This window comes from Bubalus bubalis, chromosome 10 (genome assembly GCF_019923935.1).
Source record: "Bubalus bubalis isolate 160015118507 breed Murrah chromosome 10, NDDB_SH_1, whole genome shotgun sequence".
NCBI lineage: Eukaryota > Metazoa > Chordata > Mammalia > Artiodactyla > Bovidae > Bubalus > Bubalus bubalis.
Window position 1 is genome coordinate 36,353,718 of NC_059166.1, and position 18,655 is coordinate 36,372,372.

Genomic DNA, 18,655 nt, shown 5'->3' on the forward strand with positions numbered 1-18,655 from the left:
TGTCCAACTCTTTGAGATCCCATGGATTATAGCCTGCCAGGCTCCTCTGTCCATGGAATTCTCCAGGCAAGAATACTGGAGTGGGTAACCATTCCTTCTCCAGGAGATCTTCCCAACCCAGGGATCGAACCTGGGTCTCCTGCATTGTAGGCGGATTCTTTTCTGGCTGAGCCACCAGGGAACACCTTTGGGTTAAATAGATAAGAGCTGGTCTGGGAATTGTGTCTATACTAGTTAAAAGCTATATTGTCAGTTTAAGGCGTGGGATTAAGCCTGGATTTAACTCTCAGTTAAATCATGCATTAGTTGTCACTTAATCTTTGAGTTTTGATTTTGATTTTCTCTTTTGAGATTCAGCAATTCTTCTGACAAAATACTAGTAAATGCCTCCTTGGTGCCAAGCCCCCACTCCCTGTTAGGTCTTCAGGGGGAGATGGGGCTGGTGCTGTCCCACAGAAAGCAAGAGAAGGATGCAGGAGGGTGGAGCTCAGAGATGCTAGAACTGTGTGATGGAGCCTGACCAGAGGACTCTGGGCCACAAGCAGGAAGTGGACATTAGAGAGGCAGAGTGGTCATCCATGGGTGATCGTGGCCCACAGTGGAGGTCATTTAGCTTGTCGTTTTGGTTGAAACAATTTCATCAATTACCAGAATTTTTTTTTTCAAGCTACTATCATTTTATTAAGGAGAAAAAATATTGGGAAACAATGACAGAACAACAGAGTACAAGATAATGTCAAGTACTGTGGTTTTGTGGTGAGTCACCAATTAGTTTTCTACCTAAGTCCCATCAGTTGCCAGCATTTTAAAACATTTTAACCTTAAAGTCTGGACATCCATCTTAACTGGACATATTGGAAGTGGGAGTATCCTCATGTTTCCCTGCTCTAGGGGGAATCTGTTTCCAGCAGAGTAGCAATTGCCTGGATCTGAGTAGCAGCTATTCACTTGGGTGGAACATGTGTGTGTTGGTCACTCAGGCATGTCGACTCTCTACAACCCCATGGACTGGAGCCTGCCAGGCTCCTCTGTCCATGGAATTCTCCAGGCAAAAATACTGGAGTGAGTAGCCATTCTCTTCTCCAGGGGATCTTCCCAACCCAGGGACCTAACCTGGGTCTTATGCATTACAGGCAGATTCTTTACCATCTGAGATACCAGGAACACAGGCCATCTATGTTTCCATAAACTATCCCCCCTTGCCCACTCCAGATTTTTCATGTTGTTTTGTGTGTCTTGACTCGCCACCCAAATCATTTGAATGAAACTGCCTGAGATGTTTTATTTGTTAAACAATTCTTGGATGTGTGCCTGTTATGTGCCAGACACTGTTCTAGGCACTCAAAATACATTCTATGAACAAAGCATAAAGCTTGCTGGTCTTATGCAGCTTAAATTTTAAAATTAAAATTAATAAATTATATAGTATGTTAGTATGTGGTTGCTGCTGCTGCTAAGTCACTTCAGTTGTGTCCGACTCTGTGTGACCCCACAGACGGCAGCCCACCAGGCTCCCCCGTCCCTGGGATTCTCCAGGCAAGAACACTGGAGTGGGTTGCCATTTCCTTCTCCAGTGCATAAAAGTGAAAAGTGAAAGTAAAGTCGCTCAGTCGTGTCTGACTCCTAGCAACCCCATGGACTGCAGCCTACCAGGCTCCTCTGTCCATGGGATTTTCCAGGCAAGAGTACTGGAGTGGGGTGCCATTGCCTTCTCCGAGTATGTGGTTAAATGCACCTAAAATAATAAAAAAAATAGTAGGGCAGAAAAAGAGGAATCCGGAGTGGGGAGTGTCTTGTAGTGTTAAGTTGAATGGTCTGGGGATGATGTGCAGGAGGGCAGGGAACTAAGCTGGGTCTATATTTTAGGCAGCACTTTCCAGGCGGAGGGAATAGACTGCACAAAAGCCTTAAGGCACTTGGGGACTGGCAAGAAGTGATTGTGATTGGAGTGGAGCCAGCAAGGAGGACAATGTATGTAATGAAGTCAGTGGGACAGTGGGACCAGGTTATGCAGGGCCTTGTAGGCCATTGTTAGGAATCTGGGTTTGCCCTGGGTGAAGCACGATCATTTCAGGCTTTTGAAGAAAGGCTTGAAAATCTATATTTTAAAATGATCCCTTGGTCTGTTGTTTTGAAAACAGACTCTAGGAGAGTGAAGATAGAATAGGGAGACCTTCTAAGAGGTTCATGTCGTAATCTGAGTGACAGATCAGGAGATTGAGGGGTGGTAAAATTCTGGATATTTTTTGAAGTTAGACCATTGGGATTTTTATTTAATTTTTTTTTCTTTTTTTGGGCACACCACACATCATGCAGGACCTTAGTTCCTTAACCAAAGATCAAACCTATGTGCCTTGCCATAGAAGTGCCGAGTCCTAACCACTGACTGCCAGGGAGTTCTGCCATTGGGATCTCTTGATGCTGAAATGATGAGTTGTAAAAAAAAAAAGAAAAAAGAAAAAGAAAAAAGTCCAGAATGATTCAGAAGTTTTTGGCCTAAGAAATTGAAGAATGGGATTGACACTTAGGGAAGATCACAATTTCAATTTAGGGTCTGTTGACTAGAAGGTGTGTGTTGGATATCTAAGTGAGGATGACTGAAAGTGTTTGGAGGGAAAATTAAGTCATCCTGGCCAGTAAGGTGCATGGAGGGCAGGGACAGAAAGAAGGCAGGAATGGGGCTCCAGGGGGAGCCAGGCTTCTATTGTGTGTATGGTGGGGAACTGCTGAAAGTTGTGAACCCCCTCCCCCCAGGAGGTAACATGATTGTATTTGCATTTTAGAGCAGTTATTATGCTTGGCAGGTGAAGGATATTGTGAGAGAAGGTTAGGTAGATGTCAGCTAAGTTCATTGTTAATTGGAGTATATATAAATAAATTGGTCAAATCTCTCTGGAGAGCATGTGGCAAAATCCTCAAAGTCATGCAAATAATTATGCTTAAATTCATTGCCATTTTCTTTGTATGGATCAAAATTAGAAATAATCCAAAAGGAGAGAGGTGATCAGTTAAATATGTTATGATGTATCTATTTAATGAAATACCATGAAAGTGGAAAAGTGTGTATATGACATTGGAAGATATTTGTAATATGTTGAAGGAAGAAATTACAAATCAGTGAGTTGTTTATTGCTATATTTGTAAGGGATAATAATTATCATTATTTTGAATGCTTATCAGAGGTCAGGTATGCTGCTAAACATGTTACCCACACTTTGTTTAGTATTCCTTGCAGTTTGCTGCTGCTGTTTAGTTGGAATTTACTCTTAAAATAGTCTCGTTTTTTTTTACAGATCAGGAAAGGGAGGCTTAGCAATCGTAAATAATTTACTTAAGGTTATCTAGATAGGAAGTTGTGGAGCTGGAATTTGAAACCAAGTCTATAGGACTTTAAATCTAGGTCTCTTTGCTGTTAGCCTGTCTTACCCACAGAGCACAGAAAAATTCTGAGAAGGATATATATATATATATATATATATATATCCCAAATTCTGGGCTTAGGTGTAGTAATAAAATGAACATGTTTTACTGCCATTATTACATATATTTAATATATAGCTTTAAAAACAGGCTTGGGCTGAGCTAAGCCCCAGCTTTGGGAATGAAAAGAGTGTTGACTGTGAGCCTGTAAGACCCTTATCAGTGAGATGGTAAAACTGATTGAATGTGAGGAATGTAGAAGAAGAAGGAATCTAGAATGACTTGCTGATTTTACCTTGGGAGACTTTGTCATCAAGATAAAACATCCAATAAAAGGAACAGACTTTGGGGTAGTCCGTTTTTGGCATAAAAGTTGTCTACATGGGCCTGAAGCTCAGGGGGGGGTGGACAGAGCTGGAGGCATGCATTTGGGACCAACATAGAGACTGTACTTGAAGCCATAAAGTGATTCTTTTTACACAAGTGGGTACATGGGGTTAGGAATGAAAAAGCAAAAAAAAAAAAAAAAAAAAGCAAAAATGCAAATATTTAAATAGTGGGCCATGGAAAAGGAACTGGTAGAAGAGGCCAGGAAGTAATAGGAAGGAACAGAAAGTTGAAGGTTGTGTTGTAGCTGCCCTGGGGAGAAGAGTAGGGTAATGGAATTTGGTCATAGTACCAAATGCTACAGAGAGGTTGAGTAAAGTTGGATGAGAGATCCTCTGGATTTTGCATTTGAAAGGTTAGTTGTGACTTTTCCCCAATGAGAATTCATCAAGCTAATATTTTTTTTTAAAGCCCTCTGAATGCTAACTGTATATAACAAGGTATTCCTGTTATTAAGACATGCTGGACTAGGTGGATTAATAGTTTAAACCAGAATGTAAGGGACACGCTCAATCTATTTAGCAAGACCAATGTTTATAATGGCTGGAGCATAGTAATTGTTTGGTACAAATGTGAATTTCCAAGTACTAATGAGACTTATCTATTAATTACAACATGGAGGAAACACTTGGTGAAAAATAACATAATTATCGACCACTTGAAAAGAACCATTTTCTGATTACCTTCAACTTGAGTTAGGATTGATATCATACACACACACACAGAGACACGCACACGCACATATATATATAAACACACTGCATCAAACATCAGAGGTCATATGGCTTGATATAGCCCTAGCTTTGCCATTAATGAGATGTTAATGGCAAATCACTTTCTCTCTCTCTGGGTCTCAATTTCTTCTATAAAATGAGAGTAAGAACAGCTTAATGGTGCTTAGCCAGAAGTATGCAGTAGGGGCCTCTGTAGGATTATTTTTTTTTTTTAAGTAAATAGCAAAAAAGCACGACTAGGCCACTTCCTGGACCCTGTGAATCAGAATCTCTCAGCACAGGGCATACACATGTGTCTTGTATTAAAAACTGTCAGGGTAATTTTCCCCCATTTGGTGTACATGTGTTTGTGTGCATATAAATTTAATTTTATTATGGGATTTCTCTAAAGTACACAAAAATAGAATAGTATGTCAACTTCCATAAACCTGTTACCAACCATCAAACACATTTTTATATCTTGTTCCATCTTGTCTTCCACACCATTTTTCCTTTTAGTATTTTTAGGGAAATCATAGACCTTTCATCATTTCACCTATAATTACCTCATTTTGCATCTCTGTTTAAAAAGGATCTTGGGCAGCTTTGATGAGCATTTGGTTATGAATTGCTGAATCACACAGGCTTCAAGTCCATTGTGGACTTAGATCTGTGTGATTTTTCTTCTATCAGTCCAGTATACCTCTAAAAGTAAAAGGAGACTGCATTTATGAGAGAGCATGAGCAGAGAGCAGGGCTCTGTGAGGTTCTGTGAAATAAGGCAAGCTGCTCATTCCATCTGCCATCATTATAGTGGAAACAAACATTTTCTTCCCTGAGGTTGAATTTCAGTGTTAACTCAGGATGATCTGCTGGTCACACCCTTAATTAACAGCTGAGGAACTTGAGCTTTAGAGAGTTTACATGACTTGCTAAAAGTTCCAAAATGATCTTGTGACATTTTTGGGGTTTTGGACATGAAAAAGAAATCTGTTACTCTCATCTTCTGCCATTTCAGAAGAATCCTGGAGTTGGCAGCAGTGTGGTGTAGACTCTGGGTCATTTGTGGCTGAGGTTGTGTGTCTAGTCACAACTCTGCTTAGAATCCCATCTGTGGTTTCACATAACAGCTCAGACCCAGAGCATTGTCACAGGTATTGTTTCAAGCATCTGCTTTGGGTCTAGAAATAGTGTCTGGCTCTACTTGGGGGACACATATGGAAAATCAAATCACAATATCAAGCATAAAATCTTATTTCTTTCAGATGTTCTCTGATTTTTTATAGTGCCTAAAAAATACCATATTAAAAGTAAAAAATGTCAGAATTTATTTCATTGTCAATTAAGTGCTTATTAATGATAAAACTTATTTCAGACCTTTAAAATTCTCTGTGTCTGTAAGGTGGATAAAAGTTTAAGCATTTGGGTTACAAAAGCACAATTAAAATTAGACAGTTCAAGATAACAGAGAATGATTTTTGTATCTCCACCTCCAAACAGACTAAAGTGATGAACATGCCATTTTAGTTGAAGATACCCTGCTAAAATGTCCTTGTTAAATTTTCCAAAATATTTATTATATTTGGCTTTTTTTTTTTTTTTTGAGAAAGCTGTATTTCCAATTTGCCGCTTTGAAGACAGAGGTGTGTGGTTGGTTTTTTTTTTTTTTTTTTTTTTTTTGGGTGGGGGGTAGTATTAAAAGATGTCAGCTTTACATTTAAATTATCTTTTAATTTAAAAAAGGAAATCAATGTTTCTTCTAAGGGTCTGACATTAAATTTCTAATCTCTAGGGTATAAAAATATAAGCAACACAGTATTTGTCTATACCTTTTGAAAAAAATGATAAAATCATTGTTTATTTTATGAAATAGAAATAAGATCCTGTTTTTAAAAATATACTTGACTTCAATATGTAGAACATGTGAGGACCATATGAGATTATTTTCTCTATTTTAACAGTCTTTGCATATGTAAGAAATTAACTAGCATTTTGTAAGTTGTGAAATCCTTTGTGACTAATTTTTAATCACGTTAGTCAAATAATGCTCTTTCCTAGTCTTTTTGTACATTATAAAACTTCAGCTCACAAACACACCAAAAGAATTCCAAGAAGTAAGAGACAGAGTCAGCTGCTGCTGCTAAGTCGCTTCAGTCATGTCCAACTCTGTGCGACCCCAGAGACAGCAGCCCACCAGGCTCCCCCATCCCTGGGATTCTTCAGGCAATAACACTGGAGTGGGTTGCCATTTCCTTCTCCAATGCACAAAAGTGAAAAGTGAAAGTGAAGTCGCTCAGTCTTGTCCAACTCTTCGCGACCCAGTGGACTGCAGCCTACCAGGCTCCTCTGTCCCTGGGATTCTCTAGGCAAGAGTACTGGTGTGGGTTGCCATTGCCTTCTCCAATCAACAGGCATGTTGTGTCTATTCAAAGCTTGGCAGCTCAGTGTAATTAGTATACTAACATCATTAGTATTTAATACACCATGATTTTGGAGCTTGATAGTAATTGTCATACACTATTTAAATGAGAACTTTGACATCATTTACTATTTGTCATCTTTAGTAAATACCATTTTCCTATCCTTGTCAAGATACCAGGGAAAACTTTCCAGAAACAACTTTCAAATGCTTCATCTTTAACTATTACATGTATCAGTTAAGCTAATTTCTCCTCCAACAGTAAAGAGCAGAATAGATTCAAATTGAGTGAGGCTCACAATCTTTTTATTGTAGTGTAGTGAGAATTTGGATGAGATGTATTACCATGGAAATAAACACTCTTTGAGAATTCCCTCTCTCTTCCTCCCTCCCATGAACACACACACACACACACACACACACACACACACACACACACAAGGAAAGTATAGGAAATATTTAATTTCATAGCCATAAGCAACCTATACACAAGCTGCTCCCCATATACTGGCAAAAGCCAAAATACAGCAATTACCTGACTTTTCACATACACTTGAGAACTCTCAAGTGCCTTCAGATGCTGGTACCTGGGCCTCTTCCTTCTAAACTAACAATCAAAGAGAGTCTGGATGCCCACGAGAGGTGCGGTGCTGTCTGTCGGGTACAACTCCTCACACCATCCTGATCTCACTGTTGTGCTTTGCAAGAAAGCTTGGCCATACTCTCCACAGTATGTTCCCTGAACTCATTTGGGAAGTGTAGCCATGGTCCTATTATTAGGGGTCTTCAGCTGTTCATGAGATGCCTTGGGGGGAAAGTGACTGCATCCTCCGTTCTCTTTCCCTCCCTGTCTTTTCTCAGTAGCGAGGCGAATAGTAGTATCATATGATAGATAGAGGCAACTTAACTTTTTTATTTTAGACAATATTCCTAAGACTATGTTTTGCTATTAAGGAAAGTGCTCATTGCTATAGTTTTATTCTGGAGAAATTTTACTTTTATTAGCATATGATTTTGAGTGAGACTTTTTCTATACTATGTGCATGCAGGATCTTAATTCCCTGACATGGAATCAAACCCATGCTCCCTGAATTGGGAGCATAGAGTTTTAACCACTGGCCCTACATGGGAAGTCTCTAGTGAAAAATATGTTTGAGTGACTCATTTAATCAATAAACATTGATAGATGGCTACAGATACGACTCAGATATGTGGCATATAACTAGAATGCAAGTGTCATAAATTAGGATCTCCATTATAAAGAGACTCAGTGGGAGTTTCAATGGAAAGAGGAATTTCCTTTTGATTCTGTGAAGTCAGAAACCATCTATGGAGTGTTCCATGGGGTTTGAGGTATGTGAGCTTGGCCTTGAAAAATGGATGGATACCAGGGAATATTTCAGAAGGGGAGGAAAATGTACATAAATACAGGAAAGTGTGGGTATTTTCAGCAAATTTTGACTATTTTTTTATCCAAAGAATGGAATGTGCCACAAGAAATAGTGGGGAGAGGCAGGGAGCAGAGGAAGGTTGCTATATGCCTGAACTCTCTATGGCAAATTTATTATTTTTCTGGGTCATTTTGATTTTATAACTCATTTATTGTAGGACCTTCTATATTTAAAAACTTAATCATATCATCTTACTTCGCTTTAAATGTCAGTATAGGTTTTCCTGCCCTTTTTGATAGTCTAGGATTGTAGAAGATGTAATTATGGAAATAATTTCTATGACTATGACTTTCACCAAAGAAACCCTCTTTGTCAGGATAGTTGGCACTATGACTTTAGCAGAATTTCCTAACTTTTAAATCAGGGTAAACTGGATACTGATCTGCAAACCCGAACCTGCTATTTAGGACCCTCGTGTAGTATGGTAATAATAGACTAACAGAATCCAAAATACCAATATTTTTTTCACTGAGTAGACAAGGTAGATTGGGTTTTATGAACACAGACTCAGTACTGTTGCTATTACAATATTACAATTATCACTCCAACATTCAAGTTATCAGGCCAAGCTTATTGTGTTTCATATCCTATGAGGAAACAGTTGAGGCCAGGCCAGCAGGCAGAATCACCATAGCAGGATAGTAGCTAGAGATGAACCCCAAGAAGAAGTGCATGTAGCATAATCCTTGAGTTACAAGGTGCTTCACTGATTGAAGAACTGCTTTGGGAAAGGATGACAAGAGTAGCACGTGAAATGCCCCAGTCGTTGTAAGAACCTGCTCATTTTCCAAAATACTACAGATGAAAATGTGTCTTAGAATCAAGGACAACGGCAAATTAGCCTTGTAAGTTAGAGGTGAGGTGGAGGTCAGAGACTAGGTAAGGTATCAGGCTAAACTACAAGCCCCAGAAGCTGGAAGTCAACAAACCAAGGCAAGGGTCCAGGCTGGATGGGAGAAATTGAGCAGGAGTTGAGGGGTCAGGGCACAGGCTAGGATCAGGGATGGATTGAGCACAGTATCCCCAGAGAGAGGACTCAGGCCAGGGTGCTAGGAATGCAGTCCATCCCCAGCTGGATGGCCAGTGGGCAGCCCCACGTGATTTGTCTTTGTGTGGCTTGGAGGGGCATGCCCCCTATAGGGCATCACTGAGTGGTCAGATGAGGGCGCAGGCTGTCTCTACAGGTGAAGCGGGTGTTTGGGATTCGTTTGGGGGAGCAATACCATTGTCATCATACACAATCCTTTGCTCCTTTGATAGTCCTGTGCAGTATCACTTTTCTTTGTTATTCCCATACTGCATTTCAGATGTTACTGAGATGCAATCTTATATCTTTTGAGGACACCTATGTTTTTATGCAACCTGATCTAAAAATGATCTCATTTTTGTTACATGTTGAAAAGCATCACATTAATTCCATGTATGGTATATTTATACTTTGTTAAAAAAATTCAAGACCATATACATTAAAAAATGATGCTGTGAGCACAAAAATTATTGTGCACCAAAGGACTTGTGTCTTATTTATTTACTGGCTAAGTAAATAAATTTGCTAAACATCAGTAGCACAATGTGGTACTCAGTAGATGCTTAGTAAATTATGGTTGAATTAAACAGGGTATGTGTAGTGTTTAAAGCATTTTGTTTAAACATAATTTGTGCATGCTGTTTGGTCTAAGGTCTGTTCAAGAGCATATGGTTATAAATAATAAGTTAGTATTTATTTTAGCAGAACCATTAGGACTTAATTAAGTCTAATATTTTGAATGCCATAGTTGATGTTTTGATATTATAATCCTCAAAATCTTTCTTTGATAGCCTCCCAAATACATAAAATGTTCTTAACATCAGTGGGCACAGGATTTAGAATGAGTCATCCCAGGTTCAAAGTGTGCAGTCACAGTGTGTGCTTATCGACCGAGTGAGGAACTGACACAATACACATGTATTGGGAAAGTATGTTTCATTTATTTTAATACTCTCAGGGACAAAATTTTTGTGAAGTTTTGTGAATGTGCAGGAAGATTTTTTTTTTTAATGCATACATTGCAATAGCCCACAAAGTAACTTCATTCTGATTCAATTTCATAAATTGCTACATGAAGAAGCACCCTCCAGTAGATAATACTCAGAAATCAGCACTTAATATGGCAGTAATGGTTATTGCTGTCATTCTTTACATCTTTAAAAATAATTAAGCATTACTGCACAGGCATTATAAAGTTCCCCTATCACCATTAAGAGGATATTTGAGGTTTGATGTAATTTAGTAAATTACATTATACAGTAGTTAAGGTTTTTATGTAGTGAAGTAAAATGCATAGTAGTTAAGCACACTTACCGTATAATGCATTGTACAGAGTTACACGTTCCAGCTGCTGCCAGCTTTGTTCCAGTGTCATTATTGCTTTGCAGGCTGACGTTCCTCAGGGAGTGATTCGAGTACAAGCTCCCCATCTTTCCAAAGTTTCCATGGCAATACAGCTAACTGAAGAACTCAAAGCCAGTGATGTACTTGCCAGATTTCTCAGCCAAGAAAGGTAGAGGCCTGTTTTGTTTTAATTATTGCATGGTATCACTCACTTGCTCTCTCTCCCTCCCCCCTTTTTTTCTTTTTTTCCTTCCTTTTTTTTTAAACGATGGCTGGTGTGAAGGACTTAAAATGTTAGTAGAAGAGAAAAGGAGACTTAAAAATAATACTGTTGGAATAAGTTGAGTTCATTGCGTGTAGTTTGTGTTCAAGTTGAGCCTGTTGCAGGCAGGCAGTCTGAGCATTCCTTCACTCTGTCTGCAATGGACTTGGCACATGACACTACTCAGTATTCTTTCCAGAATATGGTGATTTGGAGGTTAATTACTATGTCTAGTCTGTTAGGAAAATCACTAATTAGGATACAGTGGGATTAAAACAAAAGATACAACTTTTTCAATGAAATATAATGAATACAAAGAAATGCTTAAATTTTAAGACAGAAAGTATAAAGAATTCAGAGGGGACAGCTGGCTGAGGAGTTCTGAAGTCACAGGACAAAGCACACCCTCCTCAGTAGAGACCACCATATCTTCCCCTCTGTTATGGGGCTGATGAGGCAGGAGGAGTCTTTTGAAAGCCATTGGCATCCCTTTTAAGCTGGAGAATAATTGCTTTACAATGTTGTATTGGTTTCTACCATACAACAAACAATGTGAATCAGCCGTAAGTATACGTACATCCCCTCCCTCTTGAACCTCCCTCACACCTTCCCGATACACACTTTTTGAGACATGTTTGAGACATCTTTTCTTGAATTTTGGAGGTTCGAACAGGGTATGGATATTTCAGTGTTCAAATTCTTATTTTTAGCTAAAATTATATTTTAATGCTTTCCTTTCTCATTTCCACTTATTGAAATAAATAAATCTAACTTTTTTTTTTTTAAGACAGAGATCTCAGAGGCATTAGCTGTTTAGCGTCTTTATACTGATTTCATCTCCGATAGAATTTAATCTCTTCATTCTTTCATTCAAGTTTTCTGTCAAAATTTCTCCAGTTTTAATACAGAACTGCATGTATTTAATATGTCTCTGCTCTGTCTATGGCCCTCTGCTAAATGTTGAAAAGGGTATAAAAAATATCTTAAAGTGTCTTCCCTTGTGGTTTGTAAATTGGAAGAAATGAGCCTGTGTAGTTAACAGATGGTGATGAAATAAAAGAGAGGCTTATTGGTAATTCTGGGCTTAAACTTCCCTCTCAACCACACTCTGAGGGAAGTACTCCATTTTACTGATAAGGAAACTTGAGACTTGCAAGGTCACATGTCACCTGGGTGGTGGAGCTGAATTCTAAATCTGAGGTTTGTCCCCAAAGGAAGTCCTTTAACCCCTCTCTTTACTGGTTCAGGGACCAAGAGATCATCATGGATCTGGGGACCACTGATGTAGAGTCTGGGAATAGATGGACTTTGAGGGGATAAATTCCTGGACCAGTTGGAATTGGGGGAGCGGGGATTAGGTTCTGGGAGCAGTTGGAGTTTCTTCGATGTCTTTGCTCCCTAAAATGTCTTTCTGCCTCGAGGAAATCAATCCACTTCCTCTTTATTCCCTGAGCTGACCAAGTAGATGCCATTCTTCCCACCAGGAATGGCTTCCCATCCCCTCCCAAAGTGTGTACCTGAAGATCTGGCCAGACTTCAGATATAAGCAGCTCTTCCAGGCTAGACATAGTTTAATTTATGCAGTGTTTACCTGCAGGACCCAGATGCTCAATTTAGTCTGCAGCTGTGCTCCTCTGCTTGTAGGTAATACAAGGTGTGGCTCTGAAGTTGTATGATACACTCCACTGTGACTTTTATAGACATACTCTTATAAGAAACTACCAGTTTTTGACAATTGCCCTTTGTCTATTTGGATTTACTGCTTGTGGTGCTTTTATTAAGCAAACATTTGCTGCGCACTAAAGCAGAATCCTTTCTTCTCCCCCTCTCCTCTACCATCCCGCTCCATCCAAAGGGAAGTCTAGCAAACTTCTTTGCCCATTTGCCTTTTCTCCGCCCAGTGCTCAACCCTTTCTTTTATGCTTGGGGATGCTGGAACCAGATAATATGGATCCAAATACCAGATTCTCCTGTTTTATGTTAGGCTAGTTTTTATCATCTCTGTAAGTCTCAGGCTCTTCATTGTAAAAGTGGACCTACGTTATAGCTGTGTGATAATTAAATAGGAAAATGACCATGAAGTACATAGCATCTGTCTGGGCCATCTAATAAGTGATGTTTTCAATAAATACTTATATGTATCTTTTCTTCCATGACTTTGCTTTCCTTCTTTGCCTTCCACTTGTACAGGGACAGTGGGAAACCCCACTTCCCTCCATCCTTTTCCTCCCCTGCTTTCTCTACTGAAGCCAAGAACACACAAATGACATAAAATAAATGTGCAATAAATTATACATTCATTCACCAATCTTTGGTAATAGCTGTTGCCTTTTCTTTAATTATGGATTTGTTGATTAGTATTAAGTGAAAGTTAATGTATACCAAAAAATCTAGTTTAGGTTTCTTTAAAGTAAAATAAGAATATAAATATTGGAGATGCAATCGGAGAACAGTAACCTGACTAGATTTTTCCCATCTCCCAAAACATCCCATTTGGTTTTCATAAAAATAATGACTCTCATTATAGTTTATCAGGTTATATACTGTATTAAAAATGAAAATGTATTTATTAAATTATTTAATTTCAAAAATAAGCATACCCCAGTTTGGAAGCAAAGTGAGTTGTCTCTTGGTCAGGATATGGCTCAACAGGGAGGATGGTAAGCATGAGAACTCCCATAGCCCTGAGTGGTCAGGGTGCTGTGGACAGCAGAGTAGATGGAGCTGGGTAACTAGAGGGGCCACTGAATGGTTGGTTAGGAAAGCTTCTGCTGTATCACATCTTTCTACTGGTTTGGGTAAAAGTCAGCCCTGGTTTTCTCTCGTCAATTCCGGGGAGTTTGTCCTCAGGTCCTCTGTCAGTGGTTCACAAACCCGTCTGTGCATCAGCATCTACCAGAGAGTGCTTAAAAACCAGATTCTAGGGCTTGACCTAGGCATATTAAATCAGATTTTCTAGAGCTCTGAATCTGCTTTTTGGCAAGTTTTCCAAATAATAGAGATGTTTGTAAAGCACTTAATTTTGCCACTGTTAAACCTGATGTTCTGGAGACTTTACTCTCTGAAGAGTGTAAACCTGTAGATGCATTCTACTTGTAAAGTCATCGTCATGAGTGTTTGGTTCTATTTTGAGAGCATCTACCTCCCATATTGCGACAGCACAGGGAGGCCTATGAACTGTGCTGTGTTCTTTATATTCACCTTGTGCACTAGTAGAGCGGCCAGCACAGCAACCCTGTGAGGAATACTATTGAATAAATGCAATGTGCAAACATTTCTTCTTATAGTTTCATGAGGACCTTTCTGGCCCCTATGCAAAATAGATGACCATATTAATAATTTTATGGACAGCTAAAATGGTACTTTTCTTTTTAACTTTACAAATTTAGGTAGTGATTTATTATTTCACCTTTGGATGTACGATTCCATTTGTTTATTTTAATTTACAGGTGTGACATTTTTATTACTGTTCAACACATTTAACAGATGGGAAAATACAAACGTGTAGATAATTACAGTATGTCTAAGTTATGAATTTTCCATACAAGCTAGAATTCCCCAAGCACATGAAAGTGATTTACTTGCAAGCTGTCTGATGATGCAACTAATCAGTTTGTCTTGTCCCTGCTAGTGGAGTTGCCCAGACTCTCAAGAATGGGGAAGTTTTTTTGTATGAAATTGGAGGAAATATTGGTAAGCACATTTTTTTTTAAATCTTTTATACCATATGCTTATTTGACATTGCCAGTGGTTGTTTTTTATATCTTTGGGAGAGAAAAGGAAATTTGAAGTAAAATATAACACTCTGTAGACAGTTGATGAGTATTATAGTTGATGAGATTTTTTTTTTTTTTTAATGGTCTGGACTTTCTGTTCTGGCTCTTTTAGAGCTCCTTCTATGTGGACCTTGAGCCAAAGGCAAGTTCCCTAAAATAGAAATAACTTCTAAAATGGTTAATGAATTTTTTCAAAACCTCTTTCTTTTTTATATGCTGATAGGTAGTGGTAGTGAAAGTCACTCAGTCGTGTCCGACTCTTGTGACCCCATGGACTGGAGCCCACCAAGCTCCTCTCTCCATGGGATTCTCCAGGCGAGAATACTGGAGTGGGTTACCATTTCCTTCTCCAGGGGATCTTCCTGACCCAGAAATCGAACCCAAGTCTCTTGCATTGCAGGCAGGTTCTTTACCAACTGAGCTATGAGAGAAGCCCTTTTATATGCTGAAAGCACATCTTAATAAAGGGAGTGAGCATATTTAAGACCAAGTTGATACTTTTATTATGGTATAGTATTGGGTATTTTTTAGTGAAAGTAGAAGTTATTTTGCCATTGTTGATTGCCTGCTACATAATACACATATGTATACCTACACACATTGGTACCTTATAAAATAGAAATAGGATAAATGGATTAGTTTTGACCATGTCTCATATTTTATTTGCCCACTTATAACTATCAATGGGTTGTACTCATCTTCTTATTAAAATTTAAAGTAAACCTTCCTTCTTTTTTTGATCCTTAAAATGGTAAGAGTAAAATTGTCAGCAAATAAATTCAAAATAGTCATTGAAAATACCTTAAGATAAGTTTTGTAGAATTCTTTTCTAGGACTTAAAAAATTTTAGTAAATATTGAAACTTGAATTTAAGAATATCAAGTTTCCTTCAAAAATTTAAATAAGTCACAATTCCACTAGAAATCTGGATTGTTAACTCTGTTAATCAAGTATTAGTATATTTATTTGATTGTGCATTTTGCTATTAGATATTGGGAATTAAGCATGGTTTCTTACTTAATAAAGGCAAATAAACTTTTAAGGAACCATTTAAAAGCCCATCACAGACAGTATTTTCAACTTCCTAACTTCATTTGAAAACCTGTGCATTTGGAGGACTACTCAATTAATTTTTCCATTATTGGCCCAAGCCTTATAATATTATGGGAGGTGGGAAAAAATGATAACTATTTCAAAGTGTAAGACTCCAGAGTTAAACCACGAGGCTTAAATTTAAAATTGCCTCTCTATCTCCCGAGTCACTGTATCACACTGATGTAACATCTCTTTCCTAGGGGAACGCTGCCTCGATGACGACACTTACATGAAGGACTTATATCAACTCAACCCCAATGCTGAGTGGGTTATAAAGTCAAAGCCATCATAGAAGATTTATGCTGAAGATAGCCAGCCATAAGGACTCCCTTAATCATACTTGCTGGGTCAAGAGTGTAAATAAAATAAATGGTGGGACTCTTATTATTCACATATACCCTATTCTTGAATAGTGACACACTGAGCCTTAAAAAGTTCTAGATTTGTGCTGCTGCCAGATTATGTTAATTGTTATTATTCATATTAGAAAACATCTCTGGAGTGGGAAGAAAGGAGCTAAATTAGCTTGTAGGCTATTTTCATCCACTCCGTGGAATGTGTCCAGATGCGACATCCCTTTTTAATATGAAAATATCCTCTCTTCCCCCTCTTTTTCTGTTCTAAAATGATGTATACAGTAATAATGTGCATTTTCGCCTTTCTCTCCTCCTGACACCTGCCTTCCCCCAGATGGGTTTGTTTTGCAACCGGAAAGGTAACCAGGATCAGGTATGGCAAGATGTGAAGATAGTACCTCTGGAAACAGACTGAGTTCAGCAATATTTCTGTCTCTGTCGTACATTAATATTCATCTCTTTGAGTCATTTGTTCAGACAGTGGCCTCCCACTTCTTACTGCTGTATCACACCAAGAGACTTGCATTTTTTTTCAGTTCAGCTCACGTATGTGCTCAGAACTATATCCACTATCAAGAAAACAGAACTGTCAGAAACTGCCAATTCTTACTGCACTGTTTAAGACTTACGTATTCAGAATAAATAAAATATATCCATGTGGAATAACTGGATTATGGATAATGAAAGAGTGGAAGATCACTTCGTGTATGCTGTAGTCTCCTAAATGAAATTTAAAAAGTCATATAGCTGGCTTTACCTATTGTCGTATTAGCAGTACAAATACTGTAACTGGCTTTACCTGTTGTCATATTAGCAGTACAAATAAGTGCAATAGTGTGATCCAGTCGTTGAGAATGTATTCTGCTGAAAGAGGGATCTTTTTTTTTTTTTTTTTTTTTTTTACTTATAAATGAGTCGCAGGAAGAATTATTCTTCTGAGTATGACACCATCATATGAACAAGCTTTTGTTTGTGTACTTATTTTAATCAGAGCAAATTTATTAAAATGCTGTGGAAAGACCATTCCCAGAAATTTTCGTGCACAAACCATATTATAATAAGAGATGAGCCTCCATACTGTAAATAAGAGGAATGAAGTGAGAGAGAAATGTTCCATATTTTATGAGTTTAGAGTGTAGTGAATAAAAGTGATGTACATGAATGTTGCACAAACTGTGTTTATGATACTTTTCAGTAGGACTTTAGGATAGGAAACATTGCACATTCTCAGAAGCTCTTGATGTCACTCTAATTAGGAGGGGAAAATGCTGCTAATGAGAACAGTCAGAAACTTTTAATTAAGAGCAGCCTGTGGATATGATCACTTAAATACCTTTGTGATGATTTGTGCCATTGCTTTTTTATTTAAAAAATTTTTTATAATTAAATACATTTTTCTAAATTATCTTTTCTTGGAATTTATTACATTTAACCTGATGTGTTCATGAGTATAATAATGGGCTATTCTTGTTTTTGTTAAAAGCCACTTCTACTCTTTTATTTCTCCTATTTACTGCTCCTGTGTTGTTTTTAAAGTGGGAAGAGACATGGAAGGTATAAACTTGTTTCCTTCCTTAGGTTTTTCCTTATGAAATTTCTATTCTTTCAGTTCAGTTCAGTTGCTCAGTCATGTCCAACTCTTTGGGACCCCATGATTTACAGCACACCAGGCCTCCCTGTCTATCACCAACTCCCGGAGTTCATTCAAACTCATGTCAATTGAGTTGGTGATGCCATCCAGCCATCTCATCCTCTGTCGTCCCCTTCTCCTCCTGCCCGCAATCCCTCCCAGCATCAGGGTCTTTTCCAATGAGTCAACTCTTCGCATGAGGTGGCCAAAGTATTGGAGTTTCAGCTTCAGTATCAGTCCTTCCAATGAACACCCAGGACTGATCTCTTTTAGGGTGGACTGATTGAATCTCCTTGCAGTCCAAGGGACTCTCAAGAGTCTTCTCCAACATCACAGTTCAAAAGCATCAATTCTTCGGCACTCAGCTTTCTTCACAGTCCAACTCTCACATCCAACATGACCACTGGAAAAACCATAGCCTTGACTAGATGGACCTTTAGGGTTTTTCAAAACACATTGTATTATTCTCTTTCTGATTTTTGACAGTGTAAATCTATACAGCATATTAAAAAGCAAAGACATCACTTTGTTGACAAAGATTCTTACAATCAAAGCTATGGTTTTTCCAGTAATCACGTACGGATGTGGAAGTTGGTCCATAAGAAGACTGAGTGTCACAGAATTGATGCTGTTGAACTGTGGTGCTGAAGGAGACTCTTGAGGGTCCATTGGACTGCAAGATCAAACCAGTCAGTCCTAAAGGAAATCAACCCTGAATATTCATTGGAAGGGCTGATGTGGAAGCTGAAGCTCCAACACTTTGGCTACTTGATGC

The 18,655-nt window shown here is 38.4% G+C and overlaps 1 protein-coding gene across 4 annotated transcripts in view; it reads left to right on the top strand.

Annotated features, from left to right (window-relative positions):
* Window positions 1–17,655, top strand: part of ARHGAP18 (Rho GTPase activating protein 18) — a 206,798-nt gene extending 189,143 nt beyond the window's left edge. For all 4 annotated transcript variants that reach the window (XM_025294562.3, XM_006069503.4, XM_044924245.2 and 1 more), the window contains exons 13-15: window positions 10,806–10,930; window positions 14,655–14,716; window positions 16,095–17,655. In XM_025294562.3, the coding sequence (XP_025150347.2) occupies window positions 10,806–10,930; window positions 14,655–14,716; window positions 16,095–16,186 (279 nt within the window). In that variant the 3' untranslated portion in view covers window positions 16,187–17,655. The remainder of the gene's footprint in view (window positions 1–10,805; window positions 10,931–14,654; window positions 14,717–16,094) is intronic.
* Window positions 17,656–18,655: the final 1,000 nt, after the last annotated feature.